The 23,554-nt window shown below is 48.6% G+C and overlaps 1 protein-coding gene across 15 annotated transcripts in view; it reads right to left on the bottom strand.

The window, feature by feature from the left end:
- The window catches only part of MTM1 (myotubularin 1), a 92,426-nt gene that overhangs the window by 19,908 nt on the left and 48,964 nt on the right, over positions 1–23,554 (bottom strand). For all 15 annotated transcript variants that reach the window (XM_003135463.7, XM_021080840.2, XM_021080842.2 and 12 more), the window contains 4 exons: positions 10,725–10,808; positions 7,939–8,088; positions 5,256–5,444; positions 908–1,093 (listed from right to left, as the gene is read on the bottom strand). In XM_003135463.7, the coding sequence (XP_003135511.2) occupies positions 908–1,093; positions 5,256–5,444; positions 7,939–8,088; positions 10,725–10,808 (609 nt within the window). The remainder of the gene's footprint in view (positions 1–907; positions 1,094–5,255; positions 5,445–7,938; positions 8,089–10,724; positions 10,809–23,554) is intronic.

Genomic DNA, 23,554 nt, shown 5'->3' with positions numbered 1-23,554 from the left:
CTTTCTCTAGAAAGGGCACCCTCGTCCCTTCTGCTTTCTTCAAGGACCAGATCAAGCCCCACGGAATCCCCCAAAGGACCCATAGCTTCCACTGGCTTTGCCATGAAGGTTCACTGGTACCAACACTCGGCCCTGTTCCTTTTCACACATACATATCATCTCTGCAACCATAAGAGCCACCTTAAAGGCAGGAAGTATACTTTGTAGATAGTAAGAGTGCAATCCTGTTTTAAAATAAACGTTTTCTTTCAGAATAGTTTTAGATCCACAGAAGGTTCCCATATACTCAACCAAGTGCCCCTACTTCTGACATCTTATAACAGTACATGTGTCACAGCCAGGAATCCATCTGGATACCTTTTTTTTTTTTTTGGCCACGCCTGCAGCATATCAAAATTCCTGGGCCAGGGATTGAACTCGTGCCACAGCAGCCACCCGAGACGCTGCAGTGACACCCCCAGACCTTTAACCTGCCGAGCCACATGGGAAATCCTGGATACTTATTTTTAATAAAGTCCATACTTTATGCAGATTTACTTAGTTTTTACCTAACATTCTTTTATTCTAATCCGGGATACCACATTCCATTTAGTTGCCACAATTAATTTCTTTGCAATTCATTGTTGAGGAGGATAAATTAAGAAAAAAAAAGTTAGCGAGGCTAATTAAAAATACAACTCTGATCAAGCTGGAAAATAAAATCTGACCAGAAAACAATCTATCTTAATAATGCACCTATTTAAAATAGGCTTTTTGTTCCTTCAAACACTTTCACTTCTAAAAAGAATGGAGGGGTTGGATGCCTCTATCAAGATGAGGGCTTGAATATAATAATATAATTCCCTATTCTACTAAACAATTACTTTCCTTTTTATAGACATACATGTTTTTCCAACAATATACTTGCCTTGATATGTTCCAACCAATGAGTAGACTCCAAACTGGACAACCAATGAGATTCTTCCACGTTAGGATAAACAATGTCTTTGACTTTTTTCAAAGATTCCCGCATAACGTGAATGTTATGAATGTCTAAGAAGAAAAGCTCGGCGTTATGATACGCATCGTCACTTTCATAGCCTCCTCCCGTTGCCTAAGAAACAACCAGACATACAAAGCAGTAAGTTGGGGGTTCTGTTTCTCTAGTAACTTACGCAAAATGTATTGCCAAAGGTTTTGGTTCTCCAAATCTCAGCCTAAAACCTTGCAACTTAGATACAATAATTGATGTTACCTGAATTCGTATCTGACACTAAGCCTCAACAACATTAGTCATACTCTGAGTTAGGGAAAAAAAAAAAAAAAAAAAAGGCAGCCTGGCAATTTCCTGCAGATCTGTTTGCGAGGAAAAAAACCATTTTCAAAATGTTCTATAATTACTAGCTCTTCTTCCGGATCTGGAAAGGCAAGAGCAGGCTCTGAAGAGCCTTCTGTCGGATTAGCTCAGCTTCAGCCTGTCTCTACTGGGCTCTCTGGGCCTCCCTGTTGTCCCTTAGCGAGGCGGGAATACTAGTACCTAGGTCTCGTAAGATCAAAAGGAGCCAGGCTCTACGACAGCTACACTAGCCACCATTGAACGAGCCCCTCTGACACCCCAGAGACTGGGGTTCTTGCTTTACATGATTTTCTGCAACAGCGATGCTGCCGTCGAGGCGGGTACTACTACTACCCCATTTTGCAAATGTGATGCTATATACCTCTCCCCCAAGGCAGAGGTAAGCAGCAGAATTTAAGTCATCTGACTTCAAAGCCGGACCCTTTCCTAGTGCCCCGCGACTGTGTGTGTGCCATGCAAACACCAGGGACAGCACGGGACAGGGCCCTCAAAGGACAAAAGGGTTCAAGAGGAGACGAGCCAGCCGCCACCTGCCACAGTGCCTACAAGCATCAACCCACCAGGGCGGCATCGCTTCCCCTTCACGGCGTCGTGAAGGTGCCTGTTTTCCACGAAGACAAAAAGAAATGCTTCTGGCTGCGTTCTGCTGACTGTTTCAAAATGCCATGCAGCATGCGGCCGCTGGCTCTTGAGGAAAAAGAGAAATAATTTAGGGACGTGGGAAGAAAGCCGGCTGGAAGGAAGAGATGCAAGTTCACATCGCAAAAACACAGGACTGTGTAAACTCGCCAGCAAAGGTGAGGAAACCGCCGGAGCCAAGCTGCACTAACTTGGGAGTGCCCGCGGGAGGGGGACGGGGCGCGCCAGGCGGCGTGCCAGGCAGGCCACTGTCACGGAAGGCCTCTTCTCCTTTTCTTTTCAATAACAGAAGGAATATAAACTTGCACTGCAGCTCGGGACAGAAGGGCCTACATATCCTATAGCTTTTTCCGGGGTTCGTCGCCATGGAGGCGTTTGCTGCCATCCAAGTAAGGCTGCCACTTGAACTTCAAACCTGGAGACCCATGTACGAGCCAGAGAGGCCTTGGTCTCCAGACTCTAGGTGGGGAACTGTGTTTTGTTTAGACAGAAATGTGGTTTTTTGTTTTGTTTTGTTTTGTCTTTTTGCCATTTCTTGGGCCGCTCCTGCAGCATATGGAGGTTCCCAGGCTAGGGGTCGAATCGGAGCTGTAGCCACCGGCCTACACCAGAGCCACAGCAACGCGGGATCCGAGCCGCATCTGCGACCTACACCACAGCTCACGGCAACACCGGATCATTAACCCACTGAGCAAGGGCAGGGACCGAACCCGCCACCTCATGGTTCCTCGTCAGATTCGTTAACCACTGTGCCACGACGGGAACTCCAGAAATGTGTTCTTAAAGCTTTGTTACAAATAGACATTCACTTTGTTGTTTATAAATAGTGATCAGCTAATGACAACCTACACGAATGGGCCACATCCCCCCCGCCCTGGCTGTCCCTGCCTCAGGGAGTAACACCTTGCAGCTCCCAGCAGAGGTCACAGCAGAGGTGCGCCTATGCACCTGGCAGTCACTCCTGTCAACTGCAGGCACCAGGCCTGGGAGTCCACAGCGAGGCTCTAACGCAACAACACGCGCCACTCTCCCACAGACACACGACCCGCTTCTCTGTACATGTGGTTTGCAAACCGTGATTTTCAAAGACACTCTCAGTGCTGGACTTTCTCCCATAAACAACTGAAGATGACATGTGAAAAAATTAATCACTCACTGCCAAAGTTTCTGCCAAAAACAGACACCAACAGTGCCACTTTACTTCCTCACAGGGTTCTGGATTGTATCTACCTCTGGGTTTTGTTTGTCTGTTTGTTTAACTTAAAATGGTGCATCGTTGCTTATTGACATCTAGGTTGTAAATTTCTCAACCCTCGCAATGGCAGAACAATTAATTAGGTCCAAAGAGAACAGAAGTCAGAAGGGTAAAAATCAATTAGTCAAGCACAGACCGAGTTTCCAAAAGTGCAGATTCTCTGGCTCTGGTTAGTTCTGAAGTTTTCCTCAACAAAAAAGAACCACACAGGTTACGGAGCATGACGACACACACAGCCTGTTGCTATGGAGACACAGGCGCGGGAGGAGGAGAACCTGAGTGTGGTTTGTAAAGAATGATGCACGGATCTTTCGAGCCTAGTTTTTTTCCCTTAATTTCTTCCTTCCCTTCATTCCCAAGTGGACTAGAAACACAGGCATATTTCCTGACTGTTAAAAAGACATTCAAGAATCCTAATGCGGTAACAATGGTTGGCTTTAGAGTTAATACAATAAAATTATTTGAGACATTTTGTATTTTTAAAAATATTCTAACGACCTCACTTTAATATTACTGCATATCGATGTCAGGCTAAATGTACACATGGAAACACCAAATTTTCACATGGGGAGGAAAATAACTATATAAAGGTAAGTAAGGATAATCCAATAAGAGTCACATTTAGTTTCCTAATGTTTTACTTATAATTTCTAATTTATTTATCTATTTTATGTCCTGATTGCCTTGCAGGTCATTTCAAAATCATTTTCATTAGCTAAACCCAAACCAACTGTCCTAACAAACAGCTGGTCCAGGAGCACACGAGGGGCAGAGGGGCTCCCCAGGAGGAAATGTCTAAGGCACACAATCTGGGTGCAAATAATTTCAAGTGGAGCCCCCCGCCCCCCCCCCCCGCGTTAGACAGGCGTCACAGGATCCATTTAGGAAGCCAGCTCATCTATCCGAGCTGCTCGAAGACTTGTTTTGCTTTCAGATTCTGGTCTTGTGCTCTGAATAATTGAAGATGCAGATAAATGACCTCGGGATACGCAAAATATTGGAGATGATGAAATCTAAGCCCAGGGCTGATGAGAAACCATCCATCTGAAAGGTGGGGTGGGGCCAGGCCCACCGCGGGCACTTGGAAGCGACAGCTGGCAATGCAGCCATGGGAAAAGGAAAAAACCCCACAAAGGTGAAACTGAACATCGAAAGCATTTGTGAACCCGGGGCCATGCAGTGCGGGGGCTCCTGCAGGCCACCCCGCCTTGTCGCTCCCGGGGAGGGCACGCGGCAGACAGACTCTGCCTCCAAGGCCGAGGAGACTCCTGAGACAGATTTCTTTGAAAACGTTCACATCGTGTGTGGGACTGTCCCATTCACGTACAGGGATCCACCCACGTCTTGGATTGTCTTACATGGGAACACGCATGTCTGAGTACAGTGAAGAGACTGCTTTGATAAAGCTACACCTTTCGGATTTTCACAATTACAGCTTCCTGCGACTCCCCGCAGGTGCCTGACAGGTGCATACGTGAGGATGGCTGTCGTCTGCCTGGAGAGCTCCGGAGAGCGCCCGACTCTCGCCCGAGACCCTGCAGCCCCACACCGGCCTGACCCACCTAGGCTTACTCCCATTTGCTTTAACGTCATCCACTTTCCAGATTCGTTCTGTGCTTCCAACCACGGTCCACCTCAGTGAACGTGTTCTCTGGTTTAAGCCCACGTGCCGACACGCCACGGCAGCAACCTGCACGCGGTGTGCGAGGCAAGCTGCTGCCACGTTATTAAATACACTCACCTTGGAGTTCCCGCCGTGGCTCAGGGGGTAATGAATCCGACTAGTACCCATGAGGATGCGAGTGTGATCCCTGGCCTCGCTCCGTGGGTCAAGGACCCGGCATGGCCATGAGCTGTGGTGTAGGTCGCAGACACGGCTGAGACCTGGCGTGGCTGTGGCTGTGACATAGGCTGGCAGCTACAGCTCCAATTTGAGCCCTGGCCTGGGAATCTCCAGATGTCGCAAGTGCGGCCCTCAAAAGACAGACAGACAAAAAAAGAAAAATAAAAAATAAATACGCTCACCTTGTTGGCCACTGCATTCACATTGGGTCTGGCGTCATAGATCGTGAGTTTATTAACTTGTCTGTTAGTCTCCCTGATGACGTCGAGATATTTCTCATCATCTTTATTTCGTTTCCCACTCATACCGACAAGAGGCTGACTGCAACGCACGATGACCGTCTTGTTTTCTGGGTGAATCCACGACAGCACCTACAGGTGGTTCAGAAATTTTAAGCACTCAAGGAAAAAAAAAAAAAAATCTCCAAGCAATGAAAACTGCACTAAAAAGAGAACACTAACAGTCATGAATGAAGTGAATCTGATTTCGCCGGAACGCCCAGGAAATGCTATGCTCCTGAGTTGTTTTGCCTCCCCCCTGCTTGTTCTTTGGGCATCTCCACTACCTTCCTGAAAAAGCTGCCCATTTCACCATGTCAGCCACCACGAACCAGCTTTGCAAGTATATGCTAGTCTATTAGGCTAATTCTTAGGGAAGTTCTTATGTAGAAGCCCTAGATAACGAAGGATGTACACAAAGATGCAGCTACCAAACGAGGTTTATCACAGCACCATGTGCAGCAGCCAAAGATTAAAAAGGAACCAAGACGTCTCATGAGAGAAAACTGACTGACTCCGTCACGGCACGTCCACACACTGGCACGGGAGCAGATCGTCATCGGCATGGAAAGTTCTTTCCAAGATAACACTGCGTACACAAGGCGGACTGAGACATAAATCACAGAGTCGTTTCATTTTTTTCCAAATGAAAATGCCTGCAGAGAAGGAAGTCTGGAAGGACCCAGAACAAAATGTCAAATGGGCTTCTCACTAGGTGGCAGGCTCCTTTACACTTAGCAGTATGTTGTAAAATGTCTACAAGAAACATGTATTCCTTATGTGTTAAAGACTTTCATAACGCTGAAATCAACCTGCTTGAGAACAAAAGACATATCCACTAATGGGGATATTAATACATGTGGATTATTCTCTTATTCGGTTATATTTCAGAATAGTGTGCCTTCATTTATGTATAACGTAACAAGACTGCTTACGCATCAATTCTTTTTGTCTTCTTCTTTCTTTGTTTGGTCACGCCCACAGCCTGTGGCAGTTCCCAGGCCAGGGATGAAACCCACGCCACAGCAGTGCCAACGCTGGATCCTGAACCTGCTGCACCACACAGGAAGTTTTCTTTCTGTATTTTTAGTATGCTTTTTTTTTTTTTTTCATCTTTGGCCACCCCCTCAGCATATGGAGTTCCCGGGCCAGGGATCAGACCTGAGCTGGAGTCTTGATTTAAGCCAAAGCTGTGGCAACGCTGGATTCTTAACCCACTGCACCAGGCTGGGTATTGAACCTATATCCCAGCACTTCCAAGACACCGCCAATCCTGTTGTGCCATAGTGGGAGCGCCAATGTGTGTGTGTTTAAAGTACTGAATATCAAATATTAATGATTTCCTATTAAAAGCAAATACGTGTCCTGGGTTATAGCCCAGTTGGGTGGTCAGAAGGCATATCAGATAGAGAGGTGGTGGACAGCTTAGCCTTAGGATTTTTAGGAAAAATAAATGCAAACTGGTGGCCATTGCAAAGGAAGAAGGCTCAACAAAATGGCCAGGGGAAAAGCTAAGCACTCTATTTGCACTCCACACCGGCCCAGCCCCGTTCTCCTGTGGGCCGGACACCTGGCCGGGGGCGGGGGCGGGGGGGGGGGGGGCGGAATCCTGCGGCGACGGCACAGAAAAGTATGTCCAACAGAGCACAAGAGGAGTGAACCAGTAACTCCAGCTTCATCAGCAGGGCGTCCCAGCGAACCGAGCTAAGGAACATAGTTTCAAGTGTAAGACCCATCGTGAAGACCCAGCGAAGCAAGTGCATTTGCAAAGTCAGAGCGCGCACTGTGTGGACAGGATACAAAAGTTTCACACAAATTTCCTTTTAAGGACAAAAATGCCTAGACTTGGGAGTTAAAGGGACGTGACATTAAATCTTCATTTCTTCAACCCTTGTTTTTCAAAAACAAAACCCGAACACAACACAACGCTGTGCTTATTATGACATGGCCTGAAAATTAACAGAGGGGAAAAATTCTCTAGATTTTTAGTCAATAAAATTTATGGACACAGAGTAGACAGTGTGACTCGTACATGAATATTTAAGAACCAAAGACAACTTTACGAACTAGGTCCAACGATACCGTGAGTGGACTGTTTGGAATAATGTGCGCTTGACTCTAGGTTACGAAGGGTATTCAGCGGCTCACAGATGTGGTGAGCATAAATAAATCCTAATAAAGCCTCAAGGAAAAGCCTCTGCTTCTTTGCTCTGTCACCCAGGCTGCTGCGCTGCTCCCAGCATAACTCAACGGACACTTTCCGAGAGGCTGACACATGCAGTGACTGTGCCGCAAAGACGAGGCCACTGAGACCCCTCCTGCCCCCTTCCTTCCCACCCAGCGCTCCCTGTAGCCTCTCGTGGGTTAAGAATTCCTTGAGGTCCCTGTCTGTCCTTGACTGCGAGCTGCTGGAAGGCAGGCGGCGTCTTACTTCTTTTCCCATTTGGCCTGCTCTGCGCTCACCAGGCACCTGATCATTATTCATGGGATGGAAACGCCGAGCAAGGGTGTTTCTGTGAGTCACCTGACTGCCGTCCCCATGGAAGAAAAGGCGCTCTTTACGAAGAACGCAGCTTGCAGTACTCACTGGGATTCGATTCCGGGACCGGAACGTCGCAACTCTCCTGAGATCTTCATCTGCGGCGCGGTACGGCACCACCAGGAGAGCGGGGTAGGTGTCACAGAGCTCGTAGCACTTGTTAATAAAGGTGATCCTCCAGTGGTGGTTGGGCAAGCCCTGCGGGAAGGAAGGCGCGGCGTGAGCACGGACGACGTCCTCTCGGGGTCTGGCCGGGGCCGGCGCGCCCGGCTTCCTTTCGCACAATGCGGCCCTGCCCCCGACGGCGGGGCAGTGGGCGTCTAGGCGTTTCTAACAAGGGAGCCACATCGGTCATCCAGAGCACGTAAGAACGCAAGACAGAACACTGCTGGGCTCCGTAACTCTAAACTCCCGTGAGTAAATCAGAGTCTCCTGGATCTGAGATCCTCCTCGGTGTCACGTCCAACTTTCCTTTGCCCTGCGCCCAACAAAGGGAAAGCCAAGTTTATCCCCTACCTGTGCACCCCCCACCCTAAAGAAAAGAATATCGTGTAAGCTTAATCTGTGTCTACGTGAGGGTAGAAGAGACATCAGGCACCTTCCACTCCCTACTCAAAACAGAGTGAATGCTTCAGCCGCTCCAGTGTGGAAAGAAGCGAAGCTTCTGCAGTCACGGCGGGGGTGGGCGGAGGAAGGAAAACCCCTCTGGGGAGGCTCCTTTCTTTTTTTGGCCATGCTCATGGCATGGAGAAGTCCCCGGGCCAGGGACGGAACCCGAATCACAGCAGTGACCCCAGCCACGGCAGTGGATCCTTAACCACTAGGCCACCAGGGAACTCCTCACTTCGCCCCCTCCTAAGGGTTTTTTCAATGAAGTGGTTGGGTCTCTTTAGGTCTGGCCCTACAGAGCACAGACCAGCTGAGTCTGATGCTGCGTCCAATTAGGGGGTTATCAGTCCCGTCAGAAAAGGTGTAAGAAGAAAGATGGGGGAGTTCCCACTGGGGCTCAGCAGTAATGAACCTGACTAGTATCCATGAGGATTCGGGTTCAATCCCTGGCCTCGCTCAGTGGGTTAAGGATCCGGCATTGCCATAAGCTGCTGTGTAGGTCATAGCCTGGGCATTTCCATATGCTGCAGGTGCAGCCCTAAAAAGACAAAAAAGGAAAAGAAAAAAGATGGGACATCATGGCTATCTAGAGCAAAATACCCTCAAAGGTTCATATATGCCTGCAGTCCTAAAAACGGGAACTGTTTTGCTTCAAGCTACAAGCTCTGACCTAAAGAAATAAGCCTTCATCTTGTCATTAGATTCCAAAAATAAGGTAAATATTTGAATACGTAATGTCACCGAGGTCTCCAAAACATGCAAAATGTTTTAATGGTCCTTGTGCCGACCCAGAACAGAGGTCAAAGGCGAGATAGCCCTATGATAAATCATAATGGAAAAGAGTATTTGAAAAAGTATGCATATATACATATAACTGAATCGCTTTGCTGTGCAGCAGAAGCTAACACAACATTGTAAATCAACTAGACTTCGATAGAAGGAACAAAAAAGAACTTACTGCCCACGGGGGGGGGGGAGGGGAGGAGAGAAATGGGAGGTATACGCAGCTTTTGAAAACTCAACAGTCTAAAGCTGATTTCTGGAAGCAGCAGGGCAGACTACCTCACACGTGTGCTCTAGGGGGAAACTCTCACAGCCCGGTGTTCTGAACACACAAGCCGCTCATCAAGGCTAAACAGGGAACCCAATCCAGGCGCCTGGTAGCGGAGGCGGTGGCTAGAAGGTTCTTCTCAAGTTGAGGGTTCTGCGATTTTACTTCACATTCACTGCCTTGATTGGATTCTTAAACCTTTCAACAAAACTTCCTGATTATTATTATTATTATTATTTTTTTTTGTCTTTTTGTCTTTTGTTGTTGTTGTTGCTATTTCTTGGGCCGCTCCCGCGGCATATGGAGGTTCCCAGGATAGGGGTTGAATCGGAGCTGGAGCCACAGGCCTACGCCAGGGCCACAGCAACGCAGGATCCGAGCCGCGTCTGCAACCTACACCACAGCTCACGGCCATGCCGGATCGTTAACCCACTGAGCAAGGGCAGGGACCGAACCCGCAACCTCATGGTTCCTAGTCGGATTCGTTAACCACTGCGCCACGATGGGAACTCAAAAACTTCCTGATTATTTTAAAAGCTCTGCCGAATGAGGATTCCGAAGTCTCATCATGAAACTCCCAGCTGTCCCCTGATTCGATTATGGCAGAGGTCGAAGTGTGGGTACTGGTCTCTAACAGGCAGATCTCCGGAATGCCACCAGGGACCTTCGCTCCCGAACAGCAACACCCTACCAAAGTCTCCTGTTTCGTCAGGGCCCACGAACACGCACGCGGGTGAAGTTGACAGCCGTCAGAGCTTTCTCAGAAGCGTCATCATTACAGGAAGAACAGTTCTAATTCATTGGAATCCATGAACTGAGATGAACATAACTAAAATCTACCAGTACATAAACACCTAGTGACATCAACTCCTAAGTAGTGAGGTGTAGAAATTTGGCTTTTGTAGACTCTGCATATTTGATTCATTTCAGGAACAACCCCAAACTGATGTTCTCCAAGTAGGGGAAGGAAACAAAACTTAGCCATGGAGCCTTCGAGGCAGCTTGAACATGGCTGTGGAAGGAGCTTAAACAGACAGACTAAGCCATTTGATAGCGCTGCCGTGAAACACAGACTTAGCAAGGGTGTTGCTGCTTCGCAAAGAGCATGACCAATGGCCCACCATCACCACGCAGGTTCGAGATGCACCACATCTCACAGGATCTACTGACTCACCTGCCTTCTGTATTCTTCAACTGGGTTATAAACTGTCCATCCGTCCACATTAAACTTCTCTTCATTTAAAAATGCAAACATTGGCTAGAAAAGGTAAAAACAAAAACAAACAAACAAAAAACATCGAGTTCAGTGTAGAGGAACTAAGAAGCTACTAACACTACATCCTTTGATTTCTCACCAGACTCTCCTACCATGAAATCACAACCCAAACCGAGAATTTCAAGAGATAAACAACAGTGGAAAATTCAGACTAGAGTTTCACCACCTTCTATCTTAATTAATAATTACTTTTGAGATCTCAATTTTCTATGGCTACAGGCATCTCCTTTGGTGTTTATTTTTAATGCTATTGCACAAAAATCCGATTTCCGGACCCCAAAGTACCTATCAATTTTAAACAGTGTGAGCAATCAATCAGATAAAAGACACTAAAAAAGAAAATTCAGCAATGATTATTAAACAGTACAACTGTCTCGAAAGGGACCGAGGATGTGTTACTCTATTAAGAAGGTGACAGAACGTTAGGAAAAATCTTTTTTTTTGTCTTTTGTTTTTTTTTTTAGGGCCGCACCCACAGCACATGGAGGTTCCCAGGCTAGGGGTCTAATTGGAACTGTTGCTGCCGGTCTACACCACAGCCACAGCCAACACAGGATCTGAGCTACATCTGCAACCTACACCACAGCTCATGGCCGATGGATCCTCTGAGTGAGGCCGCGGTCGAACCCGTAACCTCATGGTTCCTACTAGTCGGATTCGTTTCCACTGCGCCAGGACGGGAACTTCAGGAAAATTCTTAATTAACTGTTCTCTGTGAATTCGGAATCGATGCTGCTGATCTCTGAAATGACAAGCCTCGGACCTCTCATCTCTTCTCTGTGCTCGCTCGCGAGGTGATACTGATGAATTTCATGACTTCAAATGCCATCTGTATCCTGGTGGCTCCTGAGTATCTATCACTCCGCAGCGCCTACGGCGATCCCCAGACGTGGCAACACAAGCGACCACCGCACAGTTGCAGATGGCCTCGGAGGGACTGCGCCGACCCGACCTTGCCCTCCCACAGCCACCCCACCCTTGTCGTTGACTGAACCCCACGCCCTGGCATTACCCCCATCCCCTCACGGCCACCACCTGGCCTAAGGCTCTACCACCTCCACTTGGATGGTTACAATAACACCTCCTGAGCAGTCCCCGGCTTTCCGCTCTCCCTCGAAAAGTCAAGAGTGACAGTGTCAACAACCTAAGTCGGGTCAAATCCTCTCCCTGTCCTGTGGCTTTCCATCTCCCTCCGAGTAAAAGCAGAAGTCCTTCCGATGGCCTATGGCCGTCACCACCCAGCCACATCCTGGGCCACACCTGCGCTTCCTCCCGCTCAATCCGCTCCAGGACGCGGGCCTTCGGCGCTGCTCCGTCGAAGCGGCAAGCGCACACCCATCTCAGGGCCTTGGCACCTGCTCTTCCAGCTGGGTTCCTCCCTTCCTGCTTTCACCCCTCTACTCAAATGCGACCTCGATCAAAGAGGCTTTACGGGGCACCTACAGGAAAACACCGCTCTCCTGCCCACTTCATTTCCATTGGTCACGACCACGTGACATATCACATACTTTCTTGTCTGTTACTGTCGGGCCCCGCTGTCCCCTCCTCTAGACCACAAGCTCCATGGAGGCAGACGCTTGCTAACCTCCCACCCTGGATCCCCAGTACCCCGCACAGTGTCTGGCCCACATCAGTGGAACACACCTCTGCTGACCCAATGGAGACGGGACGCCTCACGCAGCCCTGGCACAAACGCTTTTCCTCCAGGTACCTCCCTCCCGCCCGTTTGCCTGCCATCAGCCTGTGATCTCGAATGCCAGTGTTCCCCCGACCCCTACATGACAGAGAATTTCGGGGAAACCATTGCTGAACAGTAGTGGGTTTCTGTATTTAAGTGGCAAGTGGTTTAAAGTGAAAGCTCATCCAGAGTATGCTCTCTGGACCGTCTTCTTGAACTTTCCAAAACATACAGCACCCCCAGCAAGTCTCAACTCTAGCAGCACTGGGCCCGAGTGCTGTCTATTCTGCGACGGCACAGGAGCAATGACGTGGGCCTAGCTAAGCAATTGCCGCAGGCTTTAGGCTGATACTGAATCCACAGCAATACCCGATTATTCAGAACCACCACGGAAAACAAGTGAATTCTGTTCACTGAAGTTTAGCTCAAAGACAGGGACTTTTGGTGAAAAGAGCATCTGTGGACCGTGTCCGAGCATCCTTCTGGTGCCCTCTGAGCACCGGATACTGTGCCAGGCAGTACCAGGCCCGGGGAACTACTCAATACTGCGGAATGCTGCGCTGGTGACATACGTGCAGATGACAGAAGGCTGTACTCGCTTTAGAAGAAAACCTAGAACTTGCTTTCTTGAAATAATTTCCTGATCCCAACATGGTTTTGGCTCATTTTTGGTTTTTAGATATTGGCATCTTTCCCAAGAAGCCAAGTAAATATGGTGGCCTTTTAAAAAGAAAGAATAAGACTGCTAACTCGAAAGGCCGTCCACAGCTTTCTCTCCAGAAAAATCATCACGTGTATTACTGCCACCTGCGTCCTTCCTTGGAGTCGCCGGCAGCATCTGCGAGGTAACATACCGCCTCTCGAGCATGAATAATAAAGCGACTCCTTCTTTGCTTCAGATGCTCTCTTCCATCTTAAGTTAAAATTACTGGTAAGCATAATGTAAGGATACGAAATTGTTGTCATCCGAAGATGAAGTGCTACAGTCCACACCAAAATTCTCTCTATAATCTCTTTAACATCTGATACAAGTGAGATGAAAGCATTGTCATTAGCAAGGGAAAGATACAGTGTCCTCAAGGCATCGACCTATCAGGCGGCCCTTCTCAGGCAACTGTTCTGGAATGACGCCTGACCTTCTGAGGGATGTTCAGATATATAGGACGAGTCAGGGACTGGCATCCTTCATCCCTGAAACGTGCCCATGTGAAGTCTATGACGGACGGGGCTCCCGGGGGACTCTTGATGCTGAGAGCCAGACTTGGACCTCAAACAGTTCAGGGAAATTTACGAATCACATAACAGCCAGATAGTTCTTGTCATGAAATACAAGCGATGCACTGAACACTGAACTGGAGCTTAGGGTGGAAAAGATCAGGTGCTCAAAGCAATATTTTTTTTTTGTCCTTTTTTTTTTTTTTTTTTTTTTTTGGCCATTTCTTGGGCCGCTCCCAAGGTTCCCAGGCTAGGGGTCAAATCGGAGCTGTAGCCGCCAGCCTACGCCAGAGCCACAGCAACACAGGATCCAAGCAGCATCTGCGACCTACACCACAGCTCACGGCAACGCCAGATCCTTAACCCACTGAGGGAGGCCAGGGATTGAACCCGCAACCTCATGGTTCCTAGTCAGATTCGTTAACCACTGAGCCACGACAGGAACTCCTCAAAGCAATATTTTAACCCTCTAAATAAATGAGTTTACAGTGACAAGAACACATTTGGTCTTTAAAAGCATTACTTGTTAGCTCTGAGAGAAAGGCAAACACAACGTGAACAGGAAGCTGTTAAAGCCTCAGCGCTGCCGAGGCAAGTGCTCTATGGGAACCAATGCTCTTTTCTAAAGTTGAATATACAGGACTTACTGCCCAGACATTTTCATTTTTCCCTTTTTTCTCCTGAAAGATTCAGAGAAGAAAACAAGACTTACAGCACAGGCTCTCAGCAGAGTAACATAAAGGTGGATTACTACCAAAAAATTAAAAAAAATACGAAGCATTAAAGCAAAGGACAACAAAGCCCACTCATCCCTGTGCCTCACGATTAACGAGGACCAAATCCCCGACGAGCAGGTACCTGCTACAAGGCGAGTTACGGCTCCTGCCTGAAGGTCTGTTAGCACCTAAAGTTAGCGGGTTACATGTCTTGAGATTTTTGGCTGCCCTTTACTTTCTCTTCTCGATGCGCAGTTTTCCGTCTCCTAGTGATCTCACTTCCTGGCCTGTGCGAAACCCAAGAAGGATTCGCTCCGAGCTCAGCAGAGTCTGGGGCAGAGACGGGTTTGGCCGGAGGTCAGCTTTCAGGGGCGCTTCCTTCCAGGAGCCCTCCAGGGTTTTCTTCTTGGACCTGGGTCCTCCCCCGCCTCTGCCTCAGGACAAGGGGGTGGGGGTGCTTCCTTAACATGCCAGCCAGTGCCTGTGACCCCCCACCCCCCGGCAGGACCGGACCCTCTCGGGGCCATGGAATAGACCGGACACACAGGGATCTTGCCTAGGGCGGCTGTGTGGTGAAGCTATTTGGGGGGGGGGGGCTGCTTTACTTTTTTTCTTTTTAAAAGTTATTTTGAAATAAGGATAGATTTACAAGAAGTTGCAAAACAAATGTACAGGGAAGGCCTATGCAGCCCCTGCTCAGCCTCCCCAGCGTGAGCACCCTGGAGAACCCAAGCGCCAAAGCAGCAAAGCCGGAACCTGACACCAGCAAACATCCACTCTCTGGCGCCCACCCCTGGCTTCAAGTGAGCAGGTCTTCCCTTATTTGGCTCTGTATTAATATTTGGGCATTTCACCAATTCAGATTCCTACTTGTCAAGAGATACCATGCATGGAGATTAAAAAAAAAAAAAAAAAGCAATCATGTGCATTTTTCCAGGATTAAAAATAGCACAATGTAACATTTGAAAAATGTTAAAAGGACAAAGTTGAGATGAAAATCTCCGATTTCGCACCAGGGATAAAAACAGCTCTGACAAAGAGGATGTAACTTGTCATTTTAATTTAGCTACATTTATCACGTTGTGTCTTATGGGGGCACAACTCCGAAATGACAACAGATTTTAGCTTTCACTTAATTAGCCATTATTTCTAAATGACACCTAGATAAAGATGCACTGACTAGCTTTAAACGCCTCGAATGAATTTATTCTTATTTAATACAATCTATCAATATTGAGCGATTCATGAGCGCCTTTCTTGGACGAGGGAGAGTTGGATGTTTGAGCATCAGATTTATACAAATGAAGAGCATTCAAAAGGGAGACGGTTAAAGAAGAAAACAATTTTCACAGTATTCAGGGAAGTAAACTGATAAGCCATGTAGATTTAATGGTGCCTTCAGATGATGCTGTCACCACACAAAGGACACGATTTTTAGGAAAGCGGACCTTTTTATGAAGCAAACAAACTACATCTCTGAATATCTAGCCTTAAAATTTCAGGGGACCGGTCGCTAACTCATTCCTGATAAAATGCGGCAATGTTGGACCACAAATTTAAGTGAGCCTTTTTTTTCCTAATTTAACTTCTGAAATTGAAGATGTTCGTATTTTTTTTTTCTTCCTTTTTTGTATGTGTAAGTTCCTGGGCCAAGAATCAAACCTGCACCACAGCAGTGGCAAAGGGCTGGGTCCTTAGCCCACTGAGCCAACAGGGAACTCTGCCATTCGTCTTTTTAAAAGCTTCCATCTACCATTTAAGGGCACAGCCACGTAAAATGATCTCACTTTCATCTTTTAGGTTCCACTTAACTAAAACCCCTTTGTATAAGAAAAATAATGCTTTTACTAAAGTTAAGGGGGAAAAGTCTAAAATTTTAAGGAAGAACCAGAGGATGCTGAAACTCGGCAACGTTAATAATTCTTTTTTTTTTTTTTTTGGTCTTACTGTCTTTTAGGGCCACACCCGTGGCACATGGAGGTTCCCAGGCTAGGGGTCGAACGGGAACTACAGCTGCTGGCCTACACCACAGCCACACCAACGCCAGATCCTAGCCAAGTCTGTGACCTACACCACAGCTCTCAGCAACGGCGGATCCTTAACCCACTGAGCGAGGCCAGGGATTGAACCCGCGTCCCTATGGATGCTAGTCAGGTTTGTTAACTGCTGAGCCACGACGGGAACTCCGGAAAGTTACTAATTCTAAGGAACACCTTCGCGCTAGGTAGTGAGTCCATGCAAGGTAGTTGAGCCACTTTTCACACGAGTCGACACAGTCAATTCATACAACTGCATCAAGAGTAATTTAATCCAAAAATCTGACAAAAGCCTCGCAGGTTAAAAAGCAACTGGCCCATGGAGTTCCATTTACATTTCTGTTGGCCCTATTTCTACCACTTTTCCTGAGAAAATGGCTTTAATGTTGCCGAGCTACCCTTTACCTTCACGTGTACATGTACAATGCGTTTATTGGGGAAAGGACCACAGAAGCACATTTGAAATGTCAATGGAAATCATTTTAGAAAAAGAACATTCTTTACTACTACTTGTCCATAATCATCATCATTTAAAACTGACATTTCTCAGGGCTGCACCTCTTCTCGCTGTGATTCTCTCTCCTGGCAATTTGGGCCACGTCGCTGAAACGCTGCCTCTCCCCCGCTCCCCTCCTGCCTTCCCCAACTCAACCACCGGCCCCTCCACTGACCCGTTCACCCAGGCTAGAGTCTTCCCTGTCATCTCAGCCCCCCTATATCTGTCACTGAGCAAATTCTACTGATCTGATCTAGAACTTTCTCAAATCCATCCTCTCCTGTCCCTCTCCACTGCCCCACTTCAAGGACTCATTACCACACTCAGAGGTGACTTAAAAACACCGGTGGAAAAGGACTTCTGCCCTATTTACTCTAAATGCTGCAGCCCAAGCCATCTTTTTTCTTTTTCTTTTTTTGTCTTCTTAGGGCCGCACCCGCGACCTATGCAGGTTCCCAGGCTAGGGGTCGAATCGGAGCTGTAGCTGCCGGTCTACAACCACAGCCACAGCAACATGGGTTTCGAGCCACGTCTGCGACCTACACCACAGCTCACGCCAACGCCGGATCCTAAACCCACTGAGCGAGGCCAGGGATCGAACCCACGTCCTCACAGATGCTAGCTGGGTTCGTTAACCACCGAGCCACGTGGGTTAACTCCCAAGCCATCTTTTTGAAGCTGAAATGTCATCGCGTTACTTTCCTGCCTAAACCCCTCTAATGGCTCCCCTCACCTTTAAGAAACAAAGCTTCTCGGGGCACATCAGGCTCTGCAAGCTCTGGCCCAGCGCTGCCCCCGCACGTATGCCAGACTCTAACCCCCATGTGGCTCCAGCCTGGGCCCCGCCCCTTCAGTGTCACGGGCAGGTCCGCCTCTGCCTGGCAGCGCCCCTGCTCATTTCCCAGCACTGGCCCTTCCAGGGCGCCTTCCTCGACACCACCCCGACTCCCCCTCTCCCCACAGCCTGTGTGTCCGCATCTGCATCGTAGGCATGTGTTCATGCCACCAGGGAAAACTGTGCGCCTTGGGGACAGGGAGTGGGTGCCAGCTCCTGCTCCAGCGCCCGGCCATACTGCAGGCTTCCCCTAAATGCCTGTTGAGCAAAACTAGGGAGGAAGGGAATGCAAAAGGAGGAACAGGGGAGGCTCAAGGTTCAGATACGACATCCTCCCAGGTCTCAACAGCTACCAGCCGGTTATGGGGGCACGAAGAGCAACTGATGCCACAAACGAGACATTCAGCAATAAAGCCAAATACAGAGGGCAACTCAATGTGCAATAAAGGTGCTATTTCAAACCAGTGGATTAGTCATCCCTGGTGTTGCAACAAAAGGGAGAGAAAGGGTGGGCTCCCTATCTCACGCGGCAACCCCGGACACCCTCCAAACGGATCAAATGTTTCAATGTTTAAAAAGAAATCAGAAATAGCCCCACAGACACAGAAAACAAATTTGTGGTTACTAAAGGGGGAAAGGGGAAGGGAAGGGATCAATTACGAGGCTGGGATTAACACACACACTACTAGATATAAAATAGAAAACCGGAGTTCCTGTTGTGGTGCAGCGGAAACGAATCCGACCAGGAACCATGAGGTTGCGGGTTCGATCCCTGGTCTTGCTCAGTGGGTTAAGGATCCGGTGTTGCTGTGGCTGTGGCGTAGACTGGCAGCTATAGCTCCAGTTAGACCCCTAGCCTGGGAACCTCCATATGTGGCGGGTGTGGCCGTAAAAAGTCAAAAAAACAAGACAAACAAACAAAACCCAAAAAACCCCAGAAAACCAACAAGGACCTACTATACAGCACAGAGAACTCAACTCAGTATTTTGTAATAACCTACAAGGAAAAGAATCTGAAAAAGAATATATATATATATATATATATATATAAAATATACACATAGCTATGTGAATCACTGCGCTGTACACCTGAAACCAACATGACATTGTAATTAAGGTGTTAGAGGAACATGGGTTAATTTTTTTATGGGTCTGAGTGGGAAAGACCTTCCTACCTGGGATATAAAACCCGGAAGCTGTAAAAGCAAGTGCGTATTAGAGTCAACCTAGCAGGTCTGAGACTGCTCTCCTTAGAAAGGCCTGTGGCAGGAGTTCCTACTGCAGCTCAATGGGTTAAGGACTCGACTAGTATCTGTGAGGGTGTGGGTTCCATCCCCGGCCTTGCTCAGTGCGTTAAGGATCCGGTGTGGCCGTGGGCTGAGGTGCAGGTCACAGATGCAGTTCCGGTGTGCCACAGGCGCGCCCTTACAAAGACAAAGAAGAAGAGGAGGAAAGGCCTGTGGCATGGCTGGTCTTTGGCTGACATCCGGAAACCTGGATTTTGGGAGAGTGCCCACCAATCCCTACCCGAGGAGAGTGGTTTACGGTGCCTAAAATCTTTTTAAGAGCAATGTGTTTTAAGCTGAACCCCTGCTTTCCTTCTGGAAGCCTGGAAGTTTGGTACGTGCTAGGCAGAGGCTGCCCACAGGACCAGCACCCAATATAAACCCTGGGTGCTATGTCTCCAATGAGCTTCCTTGGTGAGTCCTGCTTCCCATGGGTTGTCAGAACTTGTTGTGTCCTGAGTGACTCCACTGGCAGCGAACTCTGGCCGTGTGCCCTGCTCCCCTCCCCCCCCAACTTGGCTCCTTTTCCTTTTGCTGCTTCTGCTCTGTATCCTTTTGCTGGAGTAAACGAGACTTGTGAGTATGACTCTACGTTGAGTCCTCTGAATCCTCCTAGCCCATCAGTGAACTTGGGAGCGGCAGGAACCCTAGTCTCACACACGCATGCACAAAAATGGATAAGTTCTATGAAATAAGCGTTTTTAAAATTCTCCACAGCAAAAGCCACCTTAAGAAAAGTCAAAAGATAAATGGGAAAAATATTTGCAATGCATAGAGTTCCTACAATGAATAACAATAAAAAAGACCAAAATCCCAAAAGAAAATGGGCAGAAGCTGCAGAGAATGAAGAAGTATAAACCAAGAGAGATGCAGTTTCACTCTAATAGCTCCTCAATGGTTTATAAAAACCTCTGAAAAGAGGGGTGGCTGGAGTCAAACGACGGGGTGGTGGGAGAGGCTGGGGGCTCACAGGGTGTAGGAGCCACTTTCAAAAGAATCGTGCCCCCGAGTGCGAGGCTGATTGTGGGACAACGAGTGAGAGCTGCGTGGCTGTGGAGGACGTGCTTCGGGACACCGAAGGCAGCTCCAGGGACAGTCCGGCCACGCACATCCCGAGGCTGGGAGAGATTGAAAGAGAACAGAGGGCCACAGCTTGGAGGAGGCAGGAAGGAAGGAGACTGAAAAGCACGATTAGACCCTCAACTAGCCAAGTTTACTGTTTATTCAAAAAACAAAAAGAGAGACCCGGCCAGAAAAGAAAACGGAGCAGGAAGCCAGGCTTCAGTCAAAGGCCGCATCCAGGCGGAGCAGGGAGTGAGCGGGTGCGAGCTCGGCCCGGCCCGGCCTCCCATTTAAGCCCCAGCTGCAAAAGCGTTTTGCTTTTATCTACCAAATTTTGTACTCAGCCTAGAAAGTAAGAGACCGCTCCACTTGAGTCTGGCGCACAATCTCAAAGCTGTTTGTCAAAGCGCTCCCATCCCTGAACTGAAAAAAGGGAGGCACGGGATCACTTCTACCCGCCCTGATCAAGAGACAGGTGGAGCCCCAGCCCGCTGGACAACCTACATGGCATTACGCCGGCCAGAGGGCGCCAGGGGTCAGAGCCAGAGTGGACACAGGTGGGAACGGCACCGCCTCGCAAGCCCGTTGCTTCTCCTTCAAGGTGAGAGCCAGCAGGTACCCCGCCTGTGCCTCCTCCCAGCGCCTGGGGGGTGGTCAGGAGGCCCAGACAGACACACAGCAGGTGTGGCTTTCTGCGCTTGGCACGCTTCTGCCGTGCTGGGTTCAGCTCTCCGGCGCCTCGGGGTTTCCTACTTTGTGTTACTCTGGGAGCTGATGGGCGGTCAGGGTCGCAAAGTGTCCTGCTATTTGTTTCAGTGACTGTATTAGCATCACGATTAAAGAAAATACATTTTAGTCCACAGAGTCTAGCATTACCTACAAGACTGCTGATCAAACTTTCTAGACTATGACTAAGAGAAAGCCGCACACCTTCACCATGACCTAGACGCACGCGCGCGCACACACACGGATAACTGAAAGAAATGATGCATGAAACCATACTTAACTATATTACGTGTTATGCTCTTAATATTTTCTCTTCTACTTCACTAAAAAAGGCTGCTTTCGGGAGAAGGATGGACTGGAAGTTTAGGGTTAGTAGATGCCAACTCTGACACTTCGAATGGATAAGCAATGCGGTCCTGCTCTCGAGCACGGGGAACTATATCCAGTGACTTGTGATAGAACACGATGGAAGATCATGTGAGAAAATGAATGTCCATGTATGTATGACTGAGTCACTCTGCTGTACAGCAGAAACTGGCACAACATTATACATCAACTATAATAAAAAAATTTTTTTTAAATGCTGCTTACAACTTGGTAAATTGATTTCATGACTCAATAACAAGTTCCCATTATCTCTGATTATGCCATCTGAGCAGAAAACTGAGCCAACACTAAAGGAATCAGTGGAAAAGATACTTTGGCACGGAACGAACCACTCCAACAATTAAACTATTTTTCTGCAGCTCTATCAGGCTCTGTTCATGTGTACACACTTTTTGTTCCTGCCTTTAGAAAAATTACCATCATAGAGTTCCTATCACGGCTCAGTGGTTAACGAACCTGACTAGGAACCATGAGGTTGCGGGTTCGATCCCTGGCCTCGCTCAGTGGGTTCAGGATCTGGCGTCGCCATGAGCTGTGGTGTAAGGTCGCAGACGCGGCTCGGATCCCGAGTGGCTGTGGTGTAGGCTGGCGGCTACAACTCCGATTCGACCCCTAGCCTGGGAATCTCCATATGCCGCAGAAGCAGCCCTAGAAATGGCAAAGACAAAAAACAAAACAAAAACAAAACAACCCCCCCCCCCAAAAAAACCCATCATATCAGAGGCAGTGTCACATTTCTTATCCAAAAAAAAAAAAAATGTATCATTTACCTACAACTACTACTGAGGTACAATGCAGGTGGAGAACGTGGTATGGTTTTGTATGTTTGAAAAGCCAAAGAAAAATAAAACCAGAAAATAAATGCTTTTCACAGACTTTCAAAAACTGATGGTTTCCAAAGGAGACAGTGTGGGGGGTGGGGGGAGCACTGGGGTGTGGGATGGAAATCCTATCAAACTGGATTGTGATGATCTTTGTACCACTATAAATGTAATAACTTCATTGCATAATAAAAAATCAAATTAAATTTTAAAAAGTTAAAAAAAAAAAGAAATGCTTTGGTTAAACTAGAAATTAATCTAAACGACTTTCAAGTCTTAGTGGACTGACATCTCCAAACAATTGGCTTAACGCTTAGGGGTCCACCGTGCGTGGCTACGCTGCTCAAGTTCAATTCAAAGCGTGAGCCCCAGCTGAATGCACTAATGGGGAAGGACACCGCGGGCCAGGTCTGCTGGCGGCGGAGGAGGCCCGCTCCCCGCCACTCCCAGCGCCCCGGTCCGGATCCAGCACTCTCGGCCTCCGGACGCCACTTCGCCACTTCGCGGCCGCAGCGGCAGCTACGTCCTGACGTCTGGGGCCAGCGAAAATCGCTGAGATCATCCGCAGCTGCTTCGACAGTGTCAACAATCTCCACAAAGCGCTACTTTTCCAGCAGCGCCTTTTGCATTGTTCAGCGCAACAGGCTGAGATGCCGCTTCCAGGAAAGCCCTGTCTGGCGCACTCCTGCGCTGGGTGCCCGCTGCGGCCGCTGGGAAACCTCTTCCCCTCCTGTCTCGGGGGAATAACTGTCCCTCTCCTTTCCGAAACTGCCCGGCAAACTGGGCTTCATCCCGTCCCCCTCTGCCCGCTCCAAAAGCAGGCTTCCCGTTCGCCTTGGACACAGAGAGGGCAGCCGCCTTCCCTCTGGCTGGCTGCTGGCCCTGCTTTAAACAAACAAACAAGACCACCACCCACTCTCTCCCCTCCATCCAGGCCATCTCTTGTGATTCAAAAACGTTCAACAACCGTAGGCCAGGCACCGCACCAGGGCCCGGGGATACACGGTGAGGAAAGAAGGTTCTGGAGTCAAGCAGTCCACCAGGAGCTGGTGACCATCCAATCGGAAGGATTCTTCCTGATTCCTGCCCCCCCCCCACTCCGCCGCATCGCACACCCATCACCCCCTCCGAAGACCCCACCCCGAGGGCCTCCCCACTCGCCTCACTGGCTCCCGTCCCATCTTCACCCCTGAGAAATTGGTTCTGGGCGTCTCCTACACCCCAGGCTTCCTCCACCTGGGACCCGCAGGTGAGCTTCCAAGGGGGCGCGCACCAAGAAACCCTAATTGACACCAGGTCATCAAGGAATCCACAACCCCAAACAGACGGACAACCACGACTGCAGGTCTCCACCTCGGGCTCCCTTTTCTGAGGGGCAGGCCTGCAATCACTGCCCTAAATTCCCTCAAAGACGCTAAATGCCCCAAGAACAAGACCGCACGCGTTTCTCCCTCCGCGCGCTCTGTTCCG

This window comes from Sus scrofa, chromosome X (genome assembly GCF_054392235.1).
Source record: "Sus scrofa isolate SSC_HxYL_T2T_F1_AM1 chromosome X, Sscrofa_HxYL_maternal_Yorkshire_Landrace_v2.0, whole genome shotgun sequence".
Taxonomy (NCBI): domain Eukaryota; kingdom Metazoa; phylum Chordata; class Mammalia; order Artiodactyla; family Suidae; genus Sus; species Sus scrofa.
This window is presented reverse-complemented; position numbering and strand designations above follow the sequence as displayed.